The sequence below is a fragment of the Cervus canadensis genome, chromosome 8, assembly GCF_019320065.1.
Source record: "Cervus canadensis isolate Bull #8, Minnesota chromosome 8, ASM1932006v1, whole genome shotgun sequence".
Taxonomy (NCBI): Eukaryota; Metazoa; Chordata; class Mammalia; order Artiodactyla; family Cervidae; genus Cervus; species Cervus canadensis.
In genome coordinates, this window is record NC_057393.1 from 77,524,178 (window position 1) to 77,544,008 (window position 19,831).

A 19,831-nucleotide genomic window follows, 5' to 3' on the forward strand; every position below is an offset into this window, starting at 1 on the left:
CATTTTGGAGCTGGCTGCCAGAAAGCAGCCATCTTGGTAAAGGATGATGTCATTTGGAACACTTGGAGGTTTCACTTTATTCCTGGGTACCAGTTTTCATTAGCCATTGAATAACTGTAATCATTAGGCTAAATTTAGTTTTAAAGATAATGGAGGAGCTGAAATAAAAATCGTTAAAGCCACTTCTTTATCCTTACTAACACATTATAAACTTTCCCCAAAGTTCAAAGTAATAGAAAAAACTTCACCCCATTTTCCCCCTATATTTTGTTTCCATCTGTTTGTTCTTCTGTTGACTAAGCTTGGGTAATAAAACGAGTCTGGTCGGTTTCATTTTCTGATTTTCATACATAAGTGAAAGCTGTTTTGTGTCAACAGTGTGAAGTGTTAAGAATCATCTCACCTGCTGGGCCAATTTCCTGTAAGCCTTTGTTTGGGAGGGGAGAAGGGGAAATGCAAGTTTTGATTTTGAATTTCTTATGCTTTAAAACTAGAACCCCGAATTAGACCACACTAGCATAATTAATCTGTGTTTAGTTTTGACCTACTTAAGTTTTCTAGGAGTGGGCAAGATGATGGGAAAGAGAATGATGGTTATGTTGCATTCCCACTTAATCATCACTATTCGTGCAGCAGAATGCTCTGCCTGCAGTTGCTTTGGAAAACTGGCCCTTAAAGGAGATGTTTTAATCCACAAAAATTGTCTTTTTTTTCTTTTTGGATTAGATAAATGTTACTGTCTTAATCCTATTGCCCAACAGGTCCTGGCATTGTCTGCAAGATGCAGAGAGAAAAGAAAAAACTTGCACCTTGTTTAGACAATTGAGCGCAGGGTGGTTTATGGGGTTATCAGGAGGAGTAAAGAGGGCGGTGTGTCTCTTCTGCAGATCTTTTCTTAACGAGGTTAACCTGTGGCTCCTGTCTGGTCGCCCTCCTCCGCTCCTTGCAGGGGAACTTTCTGTTCTGTGAGCGCTATCCGAAGCTTCCCCGGCAAGCTCACTGAGAGATCCAACTAAAAGGGCTGCGTGTCTGTTTGAAACAGACAGAGGGAGACAGGAGCACACACGGTCAGCGGAAGATGGGGCCACGGAGTCGGCGGGGGCTGGATGCCCGCGCCGGGCTGACCTTTCCACGTGTACCCAGCACCTGCGAGGCGAGTGGGGCATTAGGTTTCTTTTTCCCAGGAGCGGGCGCGAGCCCGGAAGAGGCTGGGCGGCCGCGGGCTTAGGTCAGGGGGCTGGGAGGCCCTCCCTCAGAACACGTGCGGCTGGCGAGCGGCTGGTGCGGAGGCTGGCCTGGCTTTCCCGCCCCGGCCCGGCCAGCGCCTCCCCAGCCAGCCGGCGGGCGCCAGGAGGGCGGCGGCGGGTGAGTCTCGGAGCTTTCCGCCGGCTTAGCCGAGCGGCCTAGCGAGCGCGCCAAGCCCGGCTGGAGCGAGCCCCAGTGCAGTACTGCCCGAGCCCGGGCGGGGTCTCTGTTCTCTGGCAGAGGAGGTCCCTTGGCAGCGGGAAGCTCCCTCTCTTTCTCTCGCCGCCGCTCCGAGTCTGCGCCCTGGTGCCAGGCGCCCAGCTCGGCGCTCCCCTGTGCTCGCCCCGGCGCCCACTCATTCGCAGCCCAGCCTTCGCCGCCGCCGCCTCCCTGCTCCTCCTCCTGCGCGTCTCCCCAGCCCGCCGCGGCCATGGCGGACAGCGCCAGCGAGAGCGACACGGACGGGGCGGGGGGCAACAGCGGTGGCTCGGCCGCCATGCAGTCGTCTTGCTCGTCGACCTCGGGCGGCGGCGGCGGCGGTGGCGGCGGGGGAGGTGGCGGCGGTGGGAAGTCGGGGGGCATTGTCATCTCCCCGTTCCGCCTGGAGGAGCTCACCAACCGCCTGGCCTCGCTGCAGCAGGAGAACAAGGTGCTCAAGATCGAGCTGGAGACCTACAAACTCAAGTGCAAGGCGCTGCAGGAGGAGAACCGCGACCTGCGCAAAGCCAGCGTGACCATCGTGAGTGCCCCCCCGGGGTGCGCCGCGGTGCTGACCTCCGCCCGCCCCTGGGAGATGCTGCCTCCCGACCCGGGGCAGCCCCCGGGCTATTCTAGGCTTCCGAGGACCAGCAGCGAGCATACTCGCTGCCAAGACCCAGCCCCGGAGGGTGGAGGGAGTGGGAGGTGTCCCTTCGGGACCGCGCTGGTCTGCCCTCCCCGGGGTCCAGGCCCCTCGCGGGGTGCGGGAAGAGGCTGCTGGGACCCCCCCCCACACCCCCCCCCCACACACACATATACCACGTTCCCTTGTCGCCCCTTAGGGAGGAGGCTCCTCCGGGAGGAGCTGGAAGCTGGCGGCGTGGCTGGGGGGGGCGGGGGGACTTTTTTCAGTCCTAGTTTGCTTGAGGGGTGCGTCCAGATCGGGGAGTCCTAGGCTGAGGGAGAGGCAGGAAGCCGGGGCCTGTTCCGGGGACCTGGCCGAGAGTGCGGGGGGTGTGCAGCTGGGCTGGGCACTTGGTTGGCATTAGGACAGCGCTAGCTGGATCGCCCGGGGAGGGGGCGGGAGAGAGTGGCCGGGAATCCGGGAAGTGCAGTTTTTCTGGCCAGGATCGAGAGGGAAGGGCGGGTACCGGAGCTGATGCTCCCACCTCCGTTGGAAGTCCTTTCCCTGGGTGGGGGGTGGTGGCGGCCGTGTACTGCTGGGAGAACGCAGCATCTTATACCGGCTTGGACAGAGCGAAGGGTATGAAGTCCGGACCGGCTGAAACCAGGGTGAAGGAGATCGGCTGACTCCCTCGCCGAGCAAAAGGGAGTTGTTGTTGTTGTTGTTTTGGCGTGTGTTTGCTTCCTTGGCGGTGGAGTGTCTGTCTGAGGGATATTTTGGTTCGGCTTCTAGATACTTGACGGGAGAACGGGCTGTCTGTTCTGTTTCCACCTGGTCCCCGGAGGCTCCCGCAAAGAGGATAAGATTAGGTGTGTAGGTCTCGCTTCTCGTGTAGCAGGCCTTTAGAAAGGCCACGATTAGCTGTGATGAGGCGAAACATAACTGGGAAAAGTACAGTGTGTGCTCTCACCTACTATCCCTGCCGGCTAGCCACATCATTAACATGCAGAATCCCCACACAGGCAACCCTGTTAGATCAAAACAGTTTCCCAGCCCGGAGGAGAGAGGAAAATGTCCAGAAACCCAGGGGATGAATTGCCATAGTTAACTCCACAATAGCTGATTAGGTTGAACCTTCAGATGGAGAAGAAATCGTGAATTCGGGGATGGATGGAAGATCACAACTCTGCAAAGGAAATGCGGCAAGTTTAGGATGCCCCTGTACCAGAAAGTCGTCAGTGGAGGACGGACTGTGTGTATCCACGCTGCCCACCCGCCCACCCCCGCCCCGTGCTGGCTCGCACTTGGGGACTGGATGGCATTCTGAGTTTGCTTAGAAAGCAGGTTTTCACCAAAGTTTCATTGTGATAGGCAGCCTAAATAGAAATTGATTGCTGAAAGACACCCCGCATGCTCCGATCCAGCTCTGGTGAATGGCATTGAAGCAATATTCAGACTGTCAAGTTCTTGAAGTGCCCTTTTGGTAGGATGGGGAGGAATTTGCAGAGGCAGCCACTTCCAAGCCTCTTCTGGAGCCTTCTTGGCTGAGAGAGATGTCTTTGGTGAGTGGAGGTTTGAGAAGAGGGGGAAGTTGGTGGAGGCAGTTTATTTAAGATTGGAGTTAGTAAATGAGAGGGTGAGTCTGGTCTCTTGGAGAATGTGAACCACTGAAAGTAGTGAAACTTGCATAAAATGGAATCTCTGACTTCTTGCATACTGTGAGCAATTCAGGCTGTTTTTGTTTGGGAAGGAGGATGGCCGGGTGGAGAGACTATGAAAGGGTTAGCTGTTTGACACTTGACCATATTAAAAGTAGGTCTGTAAATTGTACACAGACACATTCATTCCTGGTGTGTAAGATCACAGGCCACTGAACACTTGGCGTGAAGAGCTGTGTGAGGTGGTGGCTTCACTGGAACTTCCCTCAACTAAAACTGACATCTCACCAAATACACTTGGTGAAAAGTTCTGCGGCCTCATGGAGTCAAATTTTAAAATTGCTTTGGATGACAGCCTATAGGTACCAGAAGACTCTCCATTCTTTAATCTCTGATGAATATATTCAGGGGGATAAATAAAAAGTGCTTGTGGTGTATTGAGTTCCCTAATACTTGGCAGGTGTTACTCAGGCAAATGCAGAGGAGAGATTCCTTTGAGCGTTTTGTTAGAGTTGACTGACTTAGGACACAGATTGTGGTGAGTGGGTATGACCTTTAGGGTTTGTAATTTGGGAGGAAAAATATGTGTGTCTACATGAAGTAAGTCTGTGGATGTAAGGATTCCATTGAACAACACTGTGTGTCTATGTCAAGGTTAAGCTGCGTGAAACTTGCTGCTAGCAATCCAGGAAGTTTGTGAAAAGACTTAAATATTAAGTGAAGGCCTTGGTAGATTTCTCACTAATTTTATTTGAAGAGAAGATGGTGCCAGAATCCTATATTTGTCTTCATGGCTCTTACTAGTAACTCTAATTATGATATTAACTTTAATATTTTTGAGCACAGAAGGTGATTGTAGATGTCTTTTCCTTGCTGATCATCTACACCCTGGGAAGAGAGAGGGGTTGCTTTTTTGGGGGGGTGAGGGGGTAGTTTTAGTTTAGCAGCAAACTTAAGCAGAAGGTACCAGGAAAATACTCCCTGCCCTTCCTCCCCTCCTCCATTATCAACATCCGCCACCTGAATGGTGCGTTTGTTACAACCTATGAACCAACATTGAAACAACATAATCACGCAAAGTCTATAGGGTTCACTCTCGGTGTGGTACATTCTATCAGTTTGGGCAAGTGTACAATGAATTGTAGCACCATGATAGTGTACAGAGCAGGTCCAGTGCCATAAAAATCCCCCGTGCTCAGCCTTTTCATCCCTCACTAACCCCTGGCCACCATCAATCTTTTTTCTGTCTTCCATCAGTTGAGTTGCTCAGTTGTGTCCGACTCTCTGCAACCCCATGAACTGCAGCATGCCAGGCTTCCCTGTCCATCACCAACTCCTGGAGCTTGCTCAAACTCATGTCCGTGGAGTCTGTGATGCCATCCAACCACCTCGTCCTCTGTCGTCCCCTTCTCCTCCTGCCTTCAATCTTTCCCAGCATCAGGGTCTTTTCCAGTGAGTCAGTTCTTCACATCAGGTGGCCAAAAGCATAGTTTTGCCTTTTCCGGAAAGTCATATAGTTGGAATCATTCAATCTGTAGCCTTTTCAGATGGGCATCTTTCACTTCGTAAGATGCATCTAAGTTTCCTCCCTGTTTCTTCCTGGCTTGGTAGCTCATTTCTTTTTTCTTTCTTGGCTGCACTGAGTCTTTGTTGCAACACATAGGCTTCTCTAGTTGAGGTACAGGCTTAGTTGCCCTGCAGCATGTGGGATCTTAGTTCCCTGACCAAGGATTGAACCCACGTCCTGTGCATTGGAAGGTGGACTCTGAACCATTGGACCACCAGGGAAGTCCCTCCTTTCTTTTTAACATTGAATGATATTTCTTTGACTATACCACAGCTTACTTACTTATACCATTTACCTAATGAAGGACTTGGTGGCTTCCAAGTTTTGGCAGCTGTGAATGAACCTGCAGTACACTTCTGTGTGCACATTTTTGGGGGTAGACAGAAGGTTTCTGCTCATTTGGGTAAGTAGGGAGGAGCTAATTGCTGGTAGTATGGTGAGAGTATTTTCATTTTGTAAAGAAACTGCCAAACTTTTTGGAGTGACTACCATTTTGCATGCCCACCAGCAGTGATGAGAGTTCCTGTTGCTCCACATCCTTGCTAGCATTTGGGTGTTATCTGTCTTGGATTTTGTCCATCCTAGTAGGTGTGTAGTGATAGCTCATTATTGGGCCCTCATTTTTTAAGCCAAGTCCAAAGGCCAATAGAAGTTCTTAACCGGCAGTCATTTCTGTCTCTTTTGGTATGTAGGTGCTTATTCTAGTTAAGCTACCCTTTTAATAAAGGACCGGCTTCATGGTCTGTGTTCTCCACATCTGTATGATGGAGGTAAACATCATCTGTGGGGAAGAATCAACTGTACAAGGCCTTTCATCCCTGTCTACAAGTGTCCACTGCCACAGCTTTCCCCTGGTGTGTTTTATTTGGGTTAGTGGTGGAATGGAATGTTTTGAGTGATTATCCGATTTCTCCCAGTAAATCAGCAGTGGAGCCAGACTGCTGATTATCAGTCATAACTTCTTCTTTGGAGTGGAGAAAATAAACAAAACAAAACAAAAATTGCTCAGTTACACTGTTGAGTAGCTTTTAGATGTTAGGCTTGATCTTTCTGACTTGTCCTTTGGGTTAAAATGTAATAGGAGATTATCTGAGTCAACGTAGCGAGAGGAATCCAGGGATCGTGGTCTCTGAGAAGATGAAATGTAATTGTGGGCAGTAATTGAATGGCTGCTAAGTTCTGGACTAGTTTCTCAAAGTATAAGCAGGGTCTTATTCCTGGATGCTAGTTCACCAAGGTGTGTTTTCTGGACCAGCTCAGACCTTTGCCATATGTTTGGTTTGGAAGTAAAGGCCCATGACAAATTACTAGAGTTTAAGCGTCTTTTTCTATCTATAATATTAGTCTTTCATTATAGAAGTTGAGGGAAACAGGAATACAAAGATCTTTTGAAGTTATAGAAGAAAAACGTGTTGGTATGGTATTTAGATTAGAAAACTTGGCTGTTTTAAATATCAACAGTGTAAAAAAAAAATAAATATCAACAGTGTAACAATTTCATTAACCAATAAAAGCTACCATATAGTTAATGTTGTGGATTTCAGATTATTTACTCTGGATGCCCAATACACTATTTTCCATTTCTTAAGATTTTGTTTTGGCAGATTATGAAGCTGTCAGATCAACATTGCCCTTATAAAAAGGTGTAGTGTGTGACTTTTGTTTTCCTTGCTTTAATTTTTTTTTCCCCCTTAGATTCTAGTGAAAGTACCCAACTTTAGACGCAACTTAGAGAAAAGTATGATCTCACAGTTAGGTCTGATCATACACAAATCCAGTCTTCTTATAGAGGCTATTCTTAGATTTCTTCTGTGTGTTTCATATAAACTCTTTGTATTTGATTTTTTAAAAAGCCCTACAAAAGTGTAGAGGAGGTCCAGACAGTCTTTTCTAGTGCTTTTATTTATTTTGCTGAGGATGGGGAATAGTTCAGAGAATCACCAATATCTGGTTTGTGGGGACTCTTGTTCAAGACCAGAGACACTGGTCTGGAGCAAAAATCTGAAGGAACTGTTGCTTGCTCACAGACTTTTAATGACTTCCATTGCCCTCTGACTCCAGGTGAACTTTTTGTGGTTTACCAGGCTCTCTATGATCTGGCCCCTGCTTGCTTCAGAGACACACCCCTCACATTCTCAAAGCTCTCACTCTACTGAACTGCCAGCTCCTGAATCTCAGTAGGTTTCTCTGGCTTCTCTAAGATGTACCTCCTGCCCTTAAATGTCCTTCCCTACCCTTCACCCTATAAATCCAAGCAGGCTGTACTTCCTTCTGACCTCCGTGTGCACTAGTACTGCCTCTTTGCCAGCCACATGCTGGGTTAGTTGCCCATTCATGAGACCGCTTCCTCTCCAGGCCCCCAGCATGTAGGTCTCCCCTTTGGGAGCAGAATTTGCCTTGTTCACTTCCATTCTTCGGTCCCTGGCATGCAGTAGACACTCAAGGGTATGTTGGGCTGACCTCAGAGGCATTAAGTGATGAGGTGTTTTTGTTTTGTTTTGTCCTGGGCGAGGGAGCCAAGACTGTCTCCAATGCTTATGCTCCTAGAGCTGCTCTCCTAACTGTCAGCAACAACAGCAAACACCATCTTCACCATCCTTGTATGGATGAATGGATACACTGTATACTTTTGCGGACCACCTCAATTAGTGTATGTCCCAAAGCTTTGCCTTCCTGTTATGGGTGATACTGTAGGCAACCTTGTAGCAATACCTAGGCATTCGCGATACCTTTTCACCTCTAAACGGGGACATAGTTTCGTTGGGTTCACTTTCCAAGGGTTGTTTGAGCAAGGCTTAGAGGAGAAAGTGACTCTGTCGGAGGGGTTCAGATTTGCCCCTTCCATTTTGTTGATGGTGACAGGTCACTCCAGGCATTCCTCATAACCTTATTTAATGTTGAAATGCCCCATGGCTGCTTCTGGAAAACAACCTGTGGGCCATCATGGGGAGGAGGTATCAGTGCAAATAGCAGGCACCTGAAGCTCCAATTGGGGCGGTATCTGCAAACCGGATGGGGAGATTTGTTGAATCCTGGTGGATTTCCACGTGTGGTTTGCAGAGTGGATTTGGGGAGGTTGATAGTGTCACACAGTGTGTACTTGCATTCTTGTTTTCTTCCTCAAATCGTGCATTGCAGCATTTACTCCTAGAAATGCTAATCTGAGACTTTAGGTTCATACAGCCAGGTTGAGTAAGGAGTAAGGTCACCTTCTTTGTTCCCTCTTGTACTTTGTCTCTTAGTGGTAGGTGTTGCTTTTTGTTTTCAATCACAGGCAGTTAGTTGCTTTTATTAATAGATGGATTGAATGATCGTCAGGGCTGGTGATCACGGGTTCAGAGTGTTCCTGCTCAGTGGTGGTTGAAATTTTCCTGACAGGGAAACGAATGCTCTGAAAAGTATTTCTAATAGTCAGGATCTTGGAGAGGTATTAACTTGCAGACTCTTCCTACCTCCCCAAGGCTATCAGATTTTCTTACCTTTTATGCTTGTCAAGTCCACAGCTGTGTATTTTATCCCAGTGCTCCAGCTCATAAATTGCAAATGTCAGTTTGTGTAGGTGTTCTCTTTTAGGGAGAACTAACAAAGGGTTAACAGTTTGATGGTTGTTTAGAATGAATTCACTCCCTTACTTATTATTCGTCCCTAGATCCGAGGCATGGAGTGCAGATTAGTGCTTAAAATTCATTTTCATACTCACTTGTTTAACGCTGGGAAATTTTCACCTTTTCAGTAAGGGACAGAATGGTGTGTCATAAATACAGCCTACAACAGGCAGGATTCAACCTCCAAGTACTTGGGAACTGCCTACTGGGTGTTAGGTACTCCAAAATACCCAGAAGGAATGTAAGGGCTTCTCCAGCAGGGTTGCACTTGACTGGTGTTCAGCTTGGCCCTGGCTGGTTGCGGCAGGGAATTCAGAGCAGAGAGAACTGGCCTTCCCTCTCCATCACTTTGCAGCCCAGAGAGTTGTGAGGTGCGGAAATAACCAACATGCAAGTGGAAGCCAGAAAGGCGGTCCAGGCTGACTGGTGCCAAGGTTCCAGCAAGGGCTGGCTTACCTTCCACCTTCCAAAATAAAGTTCATCTCTTTTGGTGAATACCTTTAAGGAAACAATGTATCATATTCACTCACAGTTTAATTAGCTGAGAGTTTATTTTGTAAGGCAGCGATAGAGAACTGTTGCTCAATTTGTCTGTGTCCAGGTGGCACTGAAAGGCTTTTTGTTTGTTTTTAATTTTCTTTTAATATGGTGATGATTGAAAAGAAATGTCAGTGATGTTTTTAATTTCATAATTTACATCTGCCCATAGACAAATTATCTAGGTGGTTTTTTCATCTATTCCTATTACACTCTGGGGCCCACCCACTTTCCTTACACAGACATTATTGCATGGACCAAATTTCTTAAATCTTTAATGGAAACTGTGAAAACAAAGACTTCTTAAGGTTAAAATGGATTAGAGATACTAGTTTATGGGCAGTTGCAAACTCCGGTTTTGTAAAAAAGCAGTGTTGATGGATGGGATAATCTTGCACGCATCTGTTCCAGATCAGACCAGCCTCCATGGGTGCCAGGTGTGTGTCCCGAGTGAGTGGGTTAACACCCTCCAGGGCATCTCGGGCCACTTGGGATCAGATGAGGCCATTCGGTACTGAGAAGCAGAGCTGGGATATTCAGCCAGACAGACGTAGGTCATAATTCAAAAAAGTTTTCCATAGAAGGAAAGAGGAAAGTGAAAGAATGAAAACAGCATGGACTAAGGGTGAGGTAAGGGAAGTTCTTAGAAATCTAGTACCTGCATTAAACCCTTCATGTGTTTATTTCACTAGTGAACAGAGTCTTGGGCAGTCAAGGTTTTTTAATTAGAAGAGCTAAAATAGTCCTGAGAGAAAAATTATTTGGTGTTTTAATTATAGAAAGAGCTTCTCAACTTATGAAATTATTTGCATGTAAACAATGTGTTGTTTTTTTTTTCAGTTATCTTAAGTAATTACTCGTATAATAACTTTTATTCTATTGAGATTTTTTTGTTTGGGTTTTTTTTTTTTTTTTGGTTCTTCACTAGGTAGGCCTTAATTTATCTAAACAAAGACATTTGCTAAAAGTCAAAATATTGTGTCTCTGCTTCATTTAGTAACCTCTGATTATAGAAACACAAAAATTTGAGAGAAAAAAAAATTGGCTGGATGATTTTAATGTCTTTGTTAACCAAAGAGTACAATTTTAAGTGTATATGCTATAAAGTAGCAGTTTGGACTTCTTTCGGTCCAAGTAACTACCTGGTAAGGTGCCATGTCTTTTGAACAGCATTATTAACTGTTTCACATCATTTTAAACCTTGAGTGCATGTAGCTTATTATTTTGAAGTACTGAAGATACAATGACATTTTTTTTGGTTGTAATATAGACACAATATAAGTGTTGCCCCTTGAACCATTTTTAAGTGTATGATTCAGTGACATTAGTTACATTTACAGTGTTGTGCCGCCATCACCACTACCCATTTCCCGAACTTTTTCAACATCCCAAGCAGAAACTGTTTACATTAAACAGTAACTCTTCATTTCCCGCCTACCTCCAGCCCTTGGTAACCTCTATTTCTAGTTACTTTAAACGTTTTTTTTTTCTTTTTAATTTTTAAAGAAAAACTGGAGTCTGGTGTGCAAAAGCAGCTAGCTTCTTTTTCTTGTCTTGGTGTTGAAGTTGTGAATTAGGACCTAAATTCTTTAATTAGGACCTAAACAGCTTTAATTAAAATGCTGTTGATAGTGCTCGCTTCGGCAGCACGTATACTAAAATGCTGTTGATATCTTGCTCCAGCTTCAATTTTTATTGCCTCTTGGCTAATCCGTATTCTGGTTCTTTTTGTCCATTTAGCCAATATATGGCACCCTAGCTCTAGGCTCCACACCATAGGTCTGAATCTGCTCTCAGAGTGGGCACCCAGATGTGGAGAACTGGGGAGGGACTAATGCACAGGGAAGGCTTGTCTTCTGGGAAAGAGAAAGGATTTAGCCCTAGCACCTTGTAGATGATGTTTGCCATTTAAAGAAAAAAAAATCTTATGTTTAATTTCCTTGATAGCATTTCAGATAAACCATACTTTAAGAAAGTCTGAAAAAGCAAAAAAAAAAAAAAAATGCTTGAAATTCTTCCTTATCAGCATTGAACTACTTGGAAGTAGTTTTGTGTTGCTATGACAACTGCTTATGTTTACCCAGTGCTTACTATGGCGTGGGTGCTGTTGGGAGGGGTTTACTTATATCCTGAATTAATCCACACCACTGATGTGTAGTCTTACAGATTTGCAAATTTACACCCAGAGACGTTCTGCAACTTGCCTGAGGACCTATGGCTAGAACTGGAACTCTGACCTCAGAGTTTAAGCACATAAACAAATTTATGAACAGTTGTGTCTTTATCCTGCTGGGGGCGTTTTCTTCTTAGTTGTGTTCCCACACTGCGGCGTTCCTTCATTTAGAGTAGTCAGGGCTGCCCCGTTCCTGCCGCACATTCCCAGGATGCCAGCCCAGGCCTCAGGGAGTGTTTCCAGGGTTGCAGACTCTCTGCTTTGGAAGAGAAACAACGATAAAGAGGGTGCCTTGTGCGTGGGGTGTGCAGACTTTCTGACTGACTGGCCTCCAGTGTTGGGCCTGGGTCTGTTGCACCCCTCACCCTGTCTCATGTTACTGCGGAGTGTGCCACCTCTGCTGATAGTTCTGCCATCGGGGCCCCCCTCCTCCACTCTCCTGCCTCATCCCAGGCTGGAACCAGTCTCTTTATACTTAAGTTATAACCTCTACTTAAAAATAGTCTGACGAGCACAAGAGAAGTGGATTTTTTTCAGCCGCTGTATTGATCACCTCCTGTATGCCAGGCAGTCGCCACAGATAGCATCTGCGAGGAGAGCTGCTGGAGGGCCCCCGACTCAGGCCGGGAGAGGGACCACAGTCACGGAGGGCTGTCTCTCTCAGGAGGTTATAGAAGTGAGAACCTGAAAGATGAAGTTCATCTAGGCGCAGGCGGGAGTGGTGGAAGGAGGAGGCATTTCGTGAATGTGGGGAAAGAAAGGAAAGTGTGGGGGGTGGTGGTGAGCAGGGCCTGGCTGGCTCTGTTCTTGGGTCCCGTCTGGGGGCTGATGACAGAAATGGGCAGGGAGGGGGAAACAGTTGGAACATTTCTGGATGTTCATAATCTGCTCTGGCTGCTTAGTGGAGGAGACATTTGTGTTTTCCTTCTAAACTACTGGGAGACAGGTACTATGTTATTTGTCATCTATAAGACGACCCGTCTTATCCCATGGTAATAACAGTTAAGTATTTTGGTCTCGCTCTGTGCCTGGCACAGTTCTAAAACACCGTGCCAGGCACTGTGAAAGATGAATTTCAGGGCCTCACTTGATTCTCACTGCAACCCCTTTGCTGCCTCTGATTCCCAGATGAAGCAGCAAGGTGGAACAGCCTCAGCGTCCTGGCCTAGGATGCAGTGAGCGGCGGGACAGTGATTTGAGCCAGGTAGTCAGTCTGTGATGGTAGCTTGACCAGCACATAAAACCCTGCCATTTGAAGCCTCATTTCCCTTTTTCCACAGTCTTAGCACAGCCACTGCTCAGTCCAGTTCATGGAATTTATTTGGGGGATGTCCAAGTTTACTTTGGATAAACTCGCTAGTGGAGTACAACATACAGTAAAGCAGGGGTCCCCAACTTCTCGGCCCTGGACCAGTACAGCAGCAGCATTAGATTAGAAATACAGCGCACAGTAAATGTAACGCGCTTGAATCATCCCCAGACCAACCCCTCCCCCCCACCTCCCACCCCCCTGGCGCTTTGGAAAAATTGCCCTCCACGAAATCAGTCCCTGGTGCCAAAAAGGTTGAGGACCACGGCAATAAAGTCCCCAAGCTTTGAAAGCACAAACTGATGCAAAAGTGCTCAGTGAATTTACCTGTAAATTCACCAGTGTAAATCACTACCCCACTTAGGATGCATGCTAGTATCAGCACCCCCGACACCCCCCAAAGTTCCCTTGTACTCTCTGTTCCACTCACCACACCCCCAAAGTGACTTGTTCTTACCTCTAACACTGAGGATTAATTTTTTGCTTCTTTTTGAACTTTATATTGTAAGTAGCTTTATACAGAATGTATTTTGTATGCGTGCAGATTCTCTGATTTCACATCCTAGTTCCCACAGTGACTGACATTAGACGGCATCCGTGTTACCTGTGGCAGTGGTCCTTTGCTGCAGCTGCACAGTATTCCCCTGTGGAATTGCCTTTAGTTTAGCTTTGCCCCTTGCGTAGCCCCATCTCCTTCCCTAGTGTTGATCACTGGACATTGCAAGGCAGCACAGGCCCTACAGAATGAGGCTTCCAGTTAGTTGAGGTTCTAGCTACATTGCTAGTTCGTTATGCTGCTCTCAGAGCCTTTGAGCCTCCATGGACTTACCTGGTAAAACCACAGTCTCTAGGGTTAATACCAGTCATTACGAGGATCAGATGAAACAGTGCACGTCAAAGTGTTTCGATAATTTGTGAATTATTCTTGTAGAAAATGATATTAAAGATGATTTGTAAACACCCACCCCACACATGTACATACATACTTTCTCTTGTTCTCCAAAATGTGCTTCAGAATCAAAGGTGTTCTTGATAACCCTGTTTATACGTAATAGGATGGTGCAAAATTGTCTGAATTGCTGAGAGGGGCCCATCTCTCTGGAGACCTCAGGCTGGGGAGCTCTGCAGTCTGACTTCTCAGGGCCTGTGTTTTTCTGGTGCTTGGGGATGCCTGGGAGCTGGGCTCATTTCCTGGGGTTCGGTGAGTCAGGATAAAACCCGCCTGTGTGGCTGTGCATAAGTAATGAGAGGCAATCCAGCTTCCTAAAAGATCCATTTTTTCTTGTAGGCCAGTTGTCGGGCTCTTTCCATTATTTCATGAAAAAAGAGCCAATGTACACCTTTGCCCAGGCTTCTGCCTTTAGCGCCGTGGGCAGCAGGCAGACAGCCTGCTTCTCTGTTGTGTGACTTTTGACCCTTTTCCATGGGGGTGTGGGTTCCAGAGGGTGGACTTTGATGGCTGAGACATGCGTTCCACTCCTGCTTAGCGGCTGCTCTGAAGCACAGAAAGCACAACAGGACTCTTTGAAGCTGCCCGACTTTGCAGGCTTGCAGTGCCCTTGTGCTGGAGGGACCGCCCTGGGCTCCCAGGTCTGCAGTGGTCTGTGGAGGTCTGTGGTGGGACTGTTTTTCTGTCTGTTGCCTCTGGCTATCTCTGTAGCAGTAGCAATGGCAGCCTAGGGCTTTTGCGAAGGTTGAAGGAACTGCTTTTCACCAGGGCACTGTTGGGGTTTTAGTGCCCTGGTGTGAAGGCTTTTGGTTGTGATGAAGGGGCAGGAAGGCAGCCCGTGTATTTCAGCAAGTCATGAACGAGTTGGAGTAAGCCTTCTGGGAGCCAGGCGTGCCCATCCCTTCTCCCTGCTCTAGCCAAGGCTTCCTGGGGTCTCTTGGTTTCTCCCTGCCTCCTTCCCAGGCTACTTGGGGGGCCTGCCTGTCAGATTCTTTCAGGTTGAAGGAGATCGGCATTGATGACTTTGAATCCCTGATTTGTATCGTTCTTTCTTGGCCCCGTGCCTTGCAGCTCTGGGTCCTTGGAACCCAATGGGGGATGTGAAGAGGCACCTGGAATGCGCCTGCCAGCCCACACGTGAAAGCCAGTAGGCTGCGCTGCTTCTCCTAAGTCCCGTGCATTCTTGTTCTCAAGTTCCCATGGTTCCACTGCTCCCCCTTTTCTGTTCTTGGGCTTTAAGTTGATGTGTTGTAGCTTAGCATCCTCCATAAGTCTGTCTGTGTGAATCATCCCTTTATTCCTTTTATTCATTAACTCTTTTCTATTTTTCCACACCGGGGTTCTTGGAGACAGCTTGGTATAATGAAGACTAGGAAACCAGATAGGGTTGCCACATTCAGCAAAAATATAAGATGAGGAGCCATGTTTAAATTTCAGGTAAATGATGAGTAGTTTTTTAGGGTATATGTGTTCCCACTGTGGAACATATATGTACTAAATGGAATATATATGTACTAAAAAAATCATTTGTAGTATATCTGAAATGCAGACTTAACTGGGTGTCTTGATTTTTTGTTTTGTTTTGCCCTGCCTCCTGGCATGGGAGATGTTAGTTTACCAACCTGGGATGGAGCCTGACCCTCCTGCATTGGAAGGATACAGTCTTAACCGCTAGACTGCCAGGGAAGTCCCTGGGCATCTTGTACTTTACCTGGAAATCCTGAAACCCCTAATTTTTATTTATTTTTTAATCTTAAATAGGTTTTGACTTTATTTTTTAATATAAATTTATTTATTTTAATTGGAGGCTAATTACTTTACAGTATTATAAGTGGTTTTGCCATACATTGACATGAATCCGCTGTGGGTGTACCTGTGTTCCCCATCCTGAACCTCCCTCCCACCTCCCTCCCCATTCCATCCCTCTGGGTCATCCCAGTGCACCAGCCCCAAGCACCCTGTCTCATGCATCAAACCTGGACTGGTGATTTGTTTCACATATGATAATATACCTGTTTCAGTGTCTTTCTCCCAAATCTTCCCACCCTCGCCCTCTCCCACAGAGTCCAAAAGTCTGTTCTATACATCTGTGTCTCTTTTGCTGTCTCTCATATAGGGTTATCGTTACCATCTTTCTAATCTCCATATATATGCATTAGTATACTGTATTGGTGTTTTTCTTTCTGGCTTACTTCACTCTGTATATAGGTTTCAGTTTCATCCACCTCATTAGAACTGATTCAAATGTATTCTTTTTAATGGCTGAGTAATACTCCATTGTGTATATGTACCACAGCTTTCTTATCCATTTGTCTGCTGATGGACATCTAGGTTGCTTCCATGTCCTGGCTATTATAAATAGTGCTGCAGTGAACACTGGGGTACACGTGTCTCTCTGAATTCTGGTGAAACCCTAAGATTTAGAAAAAAAATCTCAGTTCTGCCCCTCCCTCCCTCTGTGATCACATGGCATCTTACCTGACCCCTAAGCCACCGTATCTTCTCTTAGAAGGGCTCATGGTCTCTTAGCACTCAAGTTTGAGGGATAACTGATGAGGCTCATGAAAGCCCTCAGGACATTTTCAGTATCTTCCTTTTCTGCCTTTATGCAGTGACGGTGGGTTTGCTTCTTGCCTGTCTTCTTTTCCTCCTCTCCTCCCTTGTGAAGCCAGCCCACTGTCCTCTCCTTTAGTGTGACCATTTTTTTTTTTTTTTTTGACTGCGCCGCTGGCATGCAGGATCCTAGTTCTCCGACCAGGGATGAAACCCATGCTCCCTGCAGTGGAAGTGCAGGGTCTGAACCACTGGACTAACTAGTGTGGCTTTTTGGGTCTTCTCAGGGTATTGCCTCCTCTCCTTCCTCAAGCTGCTCTGAATTCGCTTTCACTTTTTCTGTCCTTCCTCTACCAGCTTCCTTTTTTCTTTTTTCCTGGAAGCCGACTTTGACCGTACGTCTCAAGTAGCTCCCTTTATTTGGCCGCGTGTTACCAACCCTCTTGTTCAGTCCCTCCTTTCCTTCTGAGCCTATAGTGACTCAAGGAGAATGGGACCCTTTGGCCTCACTGGGGGGCCAGGCAGCACTCACATATCCTTTTGGGTCCTTGGTTTTCTCCTTGGTTTGCTGAGATGGCTTGTTGAGAATTCAGGGGTTGCAGGCTGGCAGGCTGCCTTTGGACTGCAGGTGAGTGGTTTGGCTTCAGATTTTGGAAAGCCCTTGGAAAGAGAGGTCTTAGGGAAGGAAAGGCATGGATGCTCTCACCTGCCTTGGGCAAACCTCCTGTCAGCTTCCCAGGCTGATTCATTTTGTGCCCTGATGGCACTTGGGTTTGACACTGCTGAGCTCTGCTGCGGGTAATGACTGATGCAGCTAGTGTGCAGTCCTTCGTTGAGCTCTTGAAACAAAGCCACAGGGCACAGCTGGTGCAAATTTACAGATTGGGAGAGCAGAGGTGGAGAGACGTTACCTTGCCAGAGTCATTGGATTGGCAGCCCAGTGCCGCAGCCCTTGTTCTGAACCACTGTGTTGTATTTCTGTGACAAGGTGCAGCTGTGAGGGTCTATGAAATTCCTTGCAGGAGTTCAGAGTAGACTAGAGCATAATTTGCTTGTCTTTTAGATTCATAATCTCAAGTCCTTGCCCTAGATTCTATATTCTTAGGTAGTGAATCCTTAGATTCTGTTTCCTCTCAAGGATCATTCTTCTTTTTCTTCATTTCCTGAAAACCGGGTTCACATCTTAGTGGGTGTTGAGCCACAAGACAAAGCCAAGTCAGTGATCCACAGAAGAAGGATTTATTTGCAGCAAGTAAGGAGAACACCTGGGATCTTCCCCGAAGCAGCGACTCCCCAATAGCAAAACTGGGGAAGTTTTAAGCTAAGAGTACATGCATATTCAGGGCTTCCCAGGTGGCTCAGAAGGTAAAGAATCTTAACTGCCTGCCAATGCAGGTGACCCAGGTTCCATCCCTGGGTCAGGAAGATCCCCTGAAGGAGGAAATGGCAACTGACTCCAGTATTCTTGCCTGAAAAATCCTATGGACAGTGCAGCCTGGCGGGCCATGGTCCATGGGGCCGCAAAGAACCAGACACAACTTAGCGACTAAACAACAACATTTATACTTGTGAAGGGGCTGGGGCAGAGGATTCAGTATAGAATTGGGGCAAAGTTTAACAAGAGTCTAAGCTTTGGTTGATTCAAGTTGTGAGGGTCAGAAAAGATCAACTTCATCATTCCATCTTCCACTGGGTTGAGGCCTTTGTTCTTGCAAAACTCAAAGATCAGTATCAGATTGTAATAGATATCCCTCGAGGAGGAACTGGGATTCTGTATATCGCTGGATTGTTGTTTCTTGACTGCTTTCCCTTTGTTCCTGCTTCCCTCACTTCGCTTAAGATCTTTAATTACTGAGACCTGTTCAAGTAAGGTACTGTGTATGGCCAGGCTTAGATCACAGAGCGGCTTAAGCCAAAAATGGCTTCTCTTATGTCAAGAGAGCCATGGCTGGTTCTGTTTCTCCAGGAACCCCCTACTCTTATATGCATACACTGTAAAGATGTTTCCAAGAGTTTTCTCTTCCAGTGCCTGGCTTCTTTATAAATTATTAGGTATCCTTGGCATTCATTTAAGTAAGTTTAGTTTTGGGGCACCTACTAAGTGCCAGCTATATGCTTGAGATGTCCTTTGAGGAGCGAGGCAGGGTATAAGTAGTGAATGAGTGCCCTTCCCTGGGTGGAGGACATCCAAAGCCCAAGAAGACTTTGTGAAGGAGCTCAGAGGCTGCTAGGAGACTGGTGAGAAAGTGATGACCATAGCATGGTTGAAGAAAGATGGAACCCGTTTAGGGTTCACACAGAAAATAGACCCTGTAAAGTAGGAGGGAGAGAATTCAATCTGGGGAGTTGGTTATCCCACTGGTAGAGTCGCTGAGAATAGAACTCACCAGGAGGTACAGTCAGACAGCCCAGGGGATTGGAGCAGCAGGACACCACTCCTCTGGAGGATAAAGGGTGGAGGTGGTGTTATCAGAGCCCAGGGCAGGGGTCACTCAGAGAGAGCTGGAACCACGAGGGCCTTGAGACCAGAATGCTGCCCAAGGTGGGGAGAGGAAGGGAGAAATGCCCCCACCCTCCCTCCTTCCAGCCTCCAGCCTCTTGCCTGTGCTTTTCATTGGCTGAATTTGGCTGGAAGCCTGGAAGTCTCTGACTTGAGGGAGCAGGGAGATAAAGCCTGCAGAGGTTTCCCCCCTTCCTCGCGGAGCAGGACAAGGGCAGTGCGGGACTCTTGGGCCAGACCAATGCAGGACTGGCTCAGCAGAAATGAAAGTGCAGTGATGACGGTCGATTGGGGTGGTTGCTGAACGCTTCACAGATGACAGGATGTTGGAGGACTCGGAGGTTCTCGTTCCCTCTGGAGGAGGTGAGGGAGCGAAGGGTGTTCCAGGGAGGAGGACCTGCGTGGACGAAGGCCCGGCAGCCAGAACCGCAGGCTTCACTTGTAGCACCGCAGGCGGCTCCGAGAGGCTGCAGGGGTGCCTTGTGGTCTTGTTCCTGTCCCTCTTTCTTCTGCCTCAGAAGCCACTTTCCCAGAGTGCTTTCTCCCATCCATGTTCTCATTTATGACTGACATGATTTTGACACAGGGACAGCCTGGGTGGGCAGCTCTGCACCCCAAATATCCTTAAGACCCACTGCCTCCTTCACAGAACACACATGCTTTCACAGTGCTCACACCTAGGGTGCGTCACAAGTCCCAGACAGCAGCAGCTCAAGGCTGATGCGAGTCACCTCTGCTGCCTGGGACCCATCGCGCCCCCAGGGCTCTGATGAAGATCCAGATGCTTGGGAGGAGACAGAGCTGTTCTTGTTAGTGACTTTCAGAGACTTGTCTTCGAGCCCTGAATGGCTGGCACTCAGTCATGCTGTTAGAATATGTTTCTCACATCCCCCTGCTGTGAAATTCGTTTTT

The 19,831-nt window shown here is 47.2% G+C and overlaps 1 protein-coding gene across 1 annotated transcript in view; it reads left to right on the forward strand.

Moving 5' to 3' along the window:
• Positions 1 to 1,263: 1,263 nt before the first annotated feature.
• The window catches only part of CCDC6 (coiled-coil domain containing 6), a 109,438-nt gene continuing 90,870 nt past the window's right edge, over positions 1,264 to 19,831 (forward strand). The window contains exon 1 of the mRNA XM_043476902.1: positions 1,264 to 1,984. Coding sequence (XP_043332837.1) covers positions 1,676 to 1,984 — 309 coding nt within the window. The 5' untranslated portion in view covers positions 1,264 to 1,675. The remainder of the gene's footprint in view (positions 1,985 to 19,831) is intronic.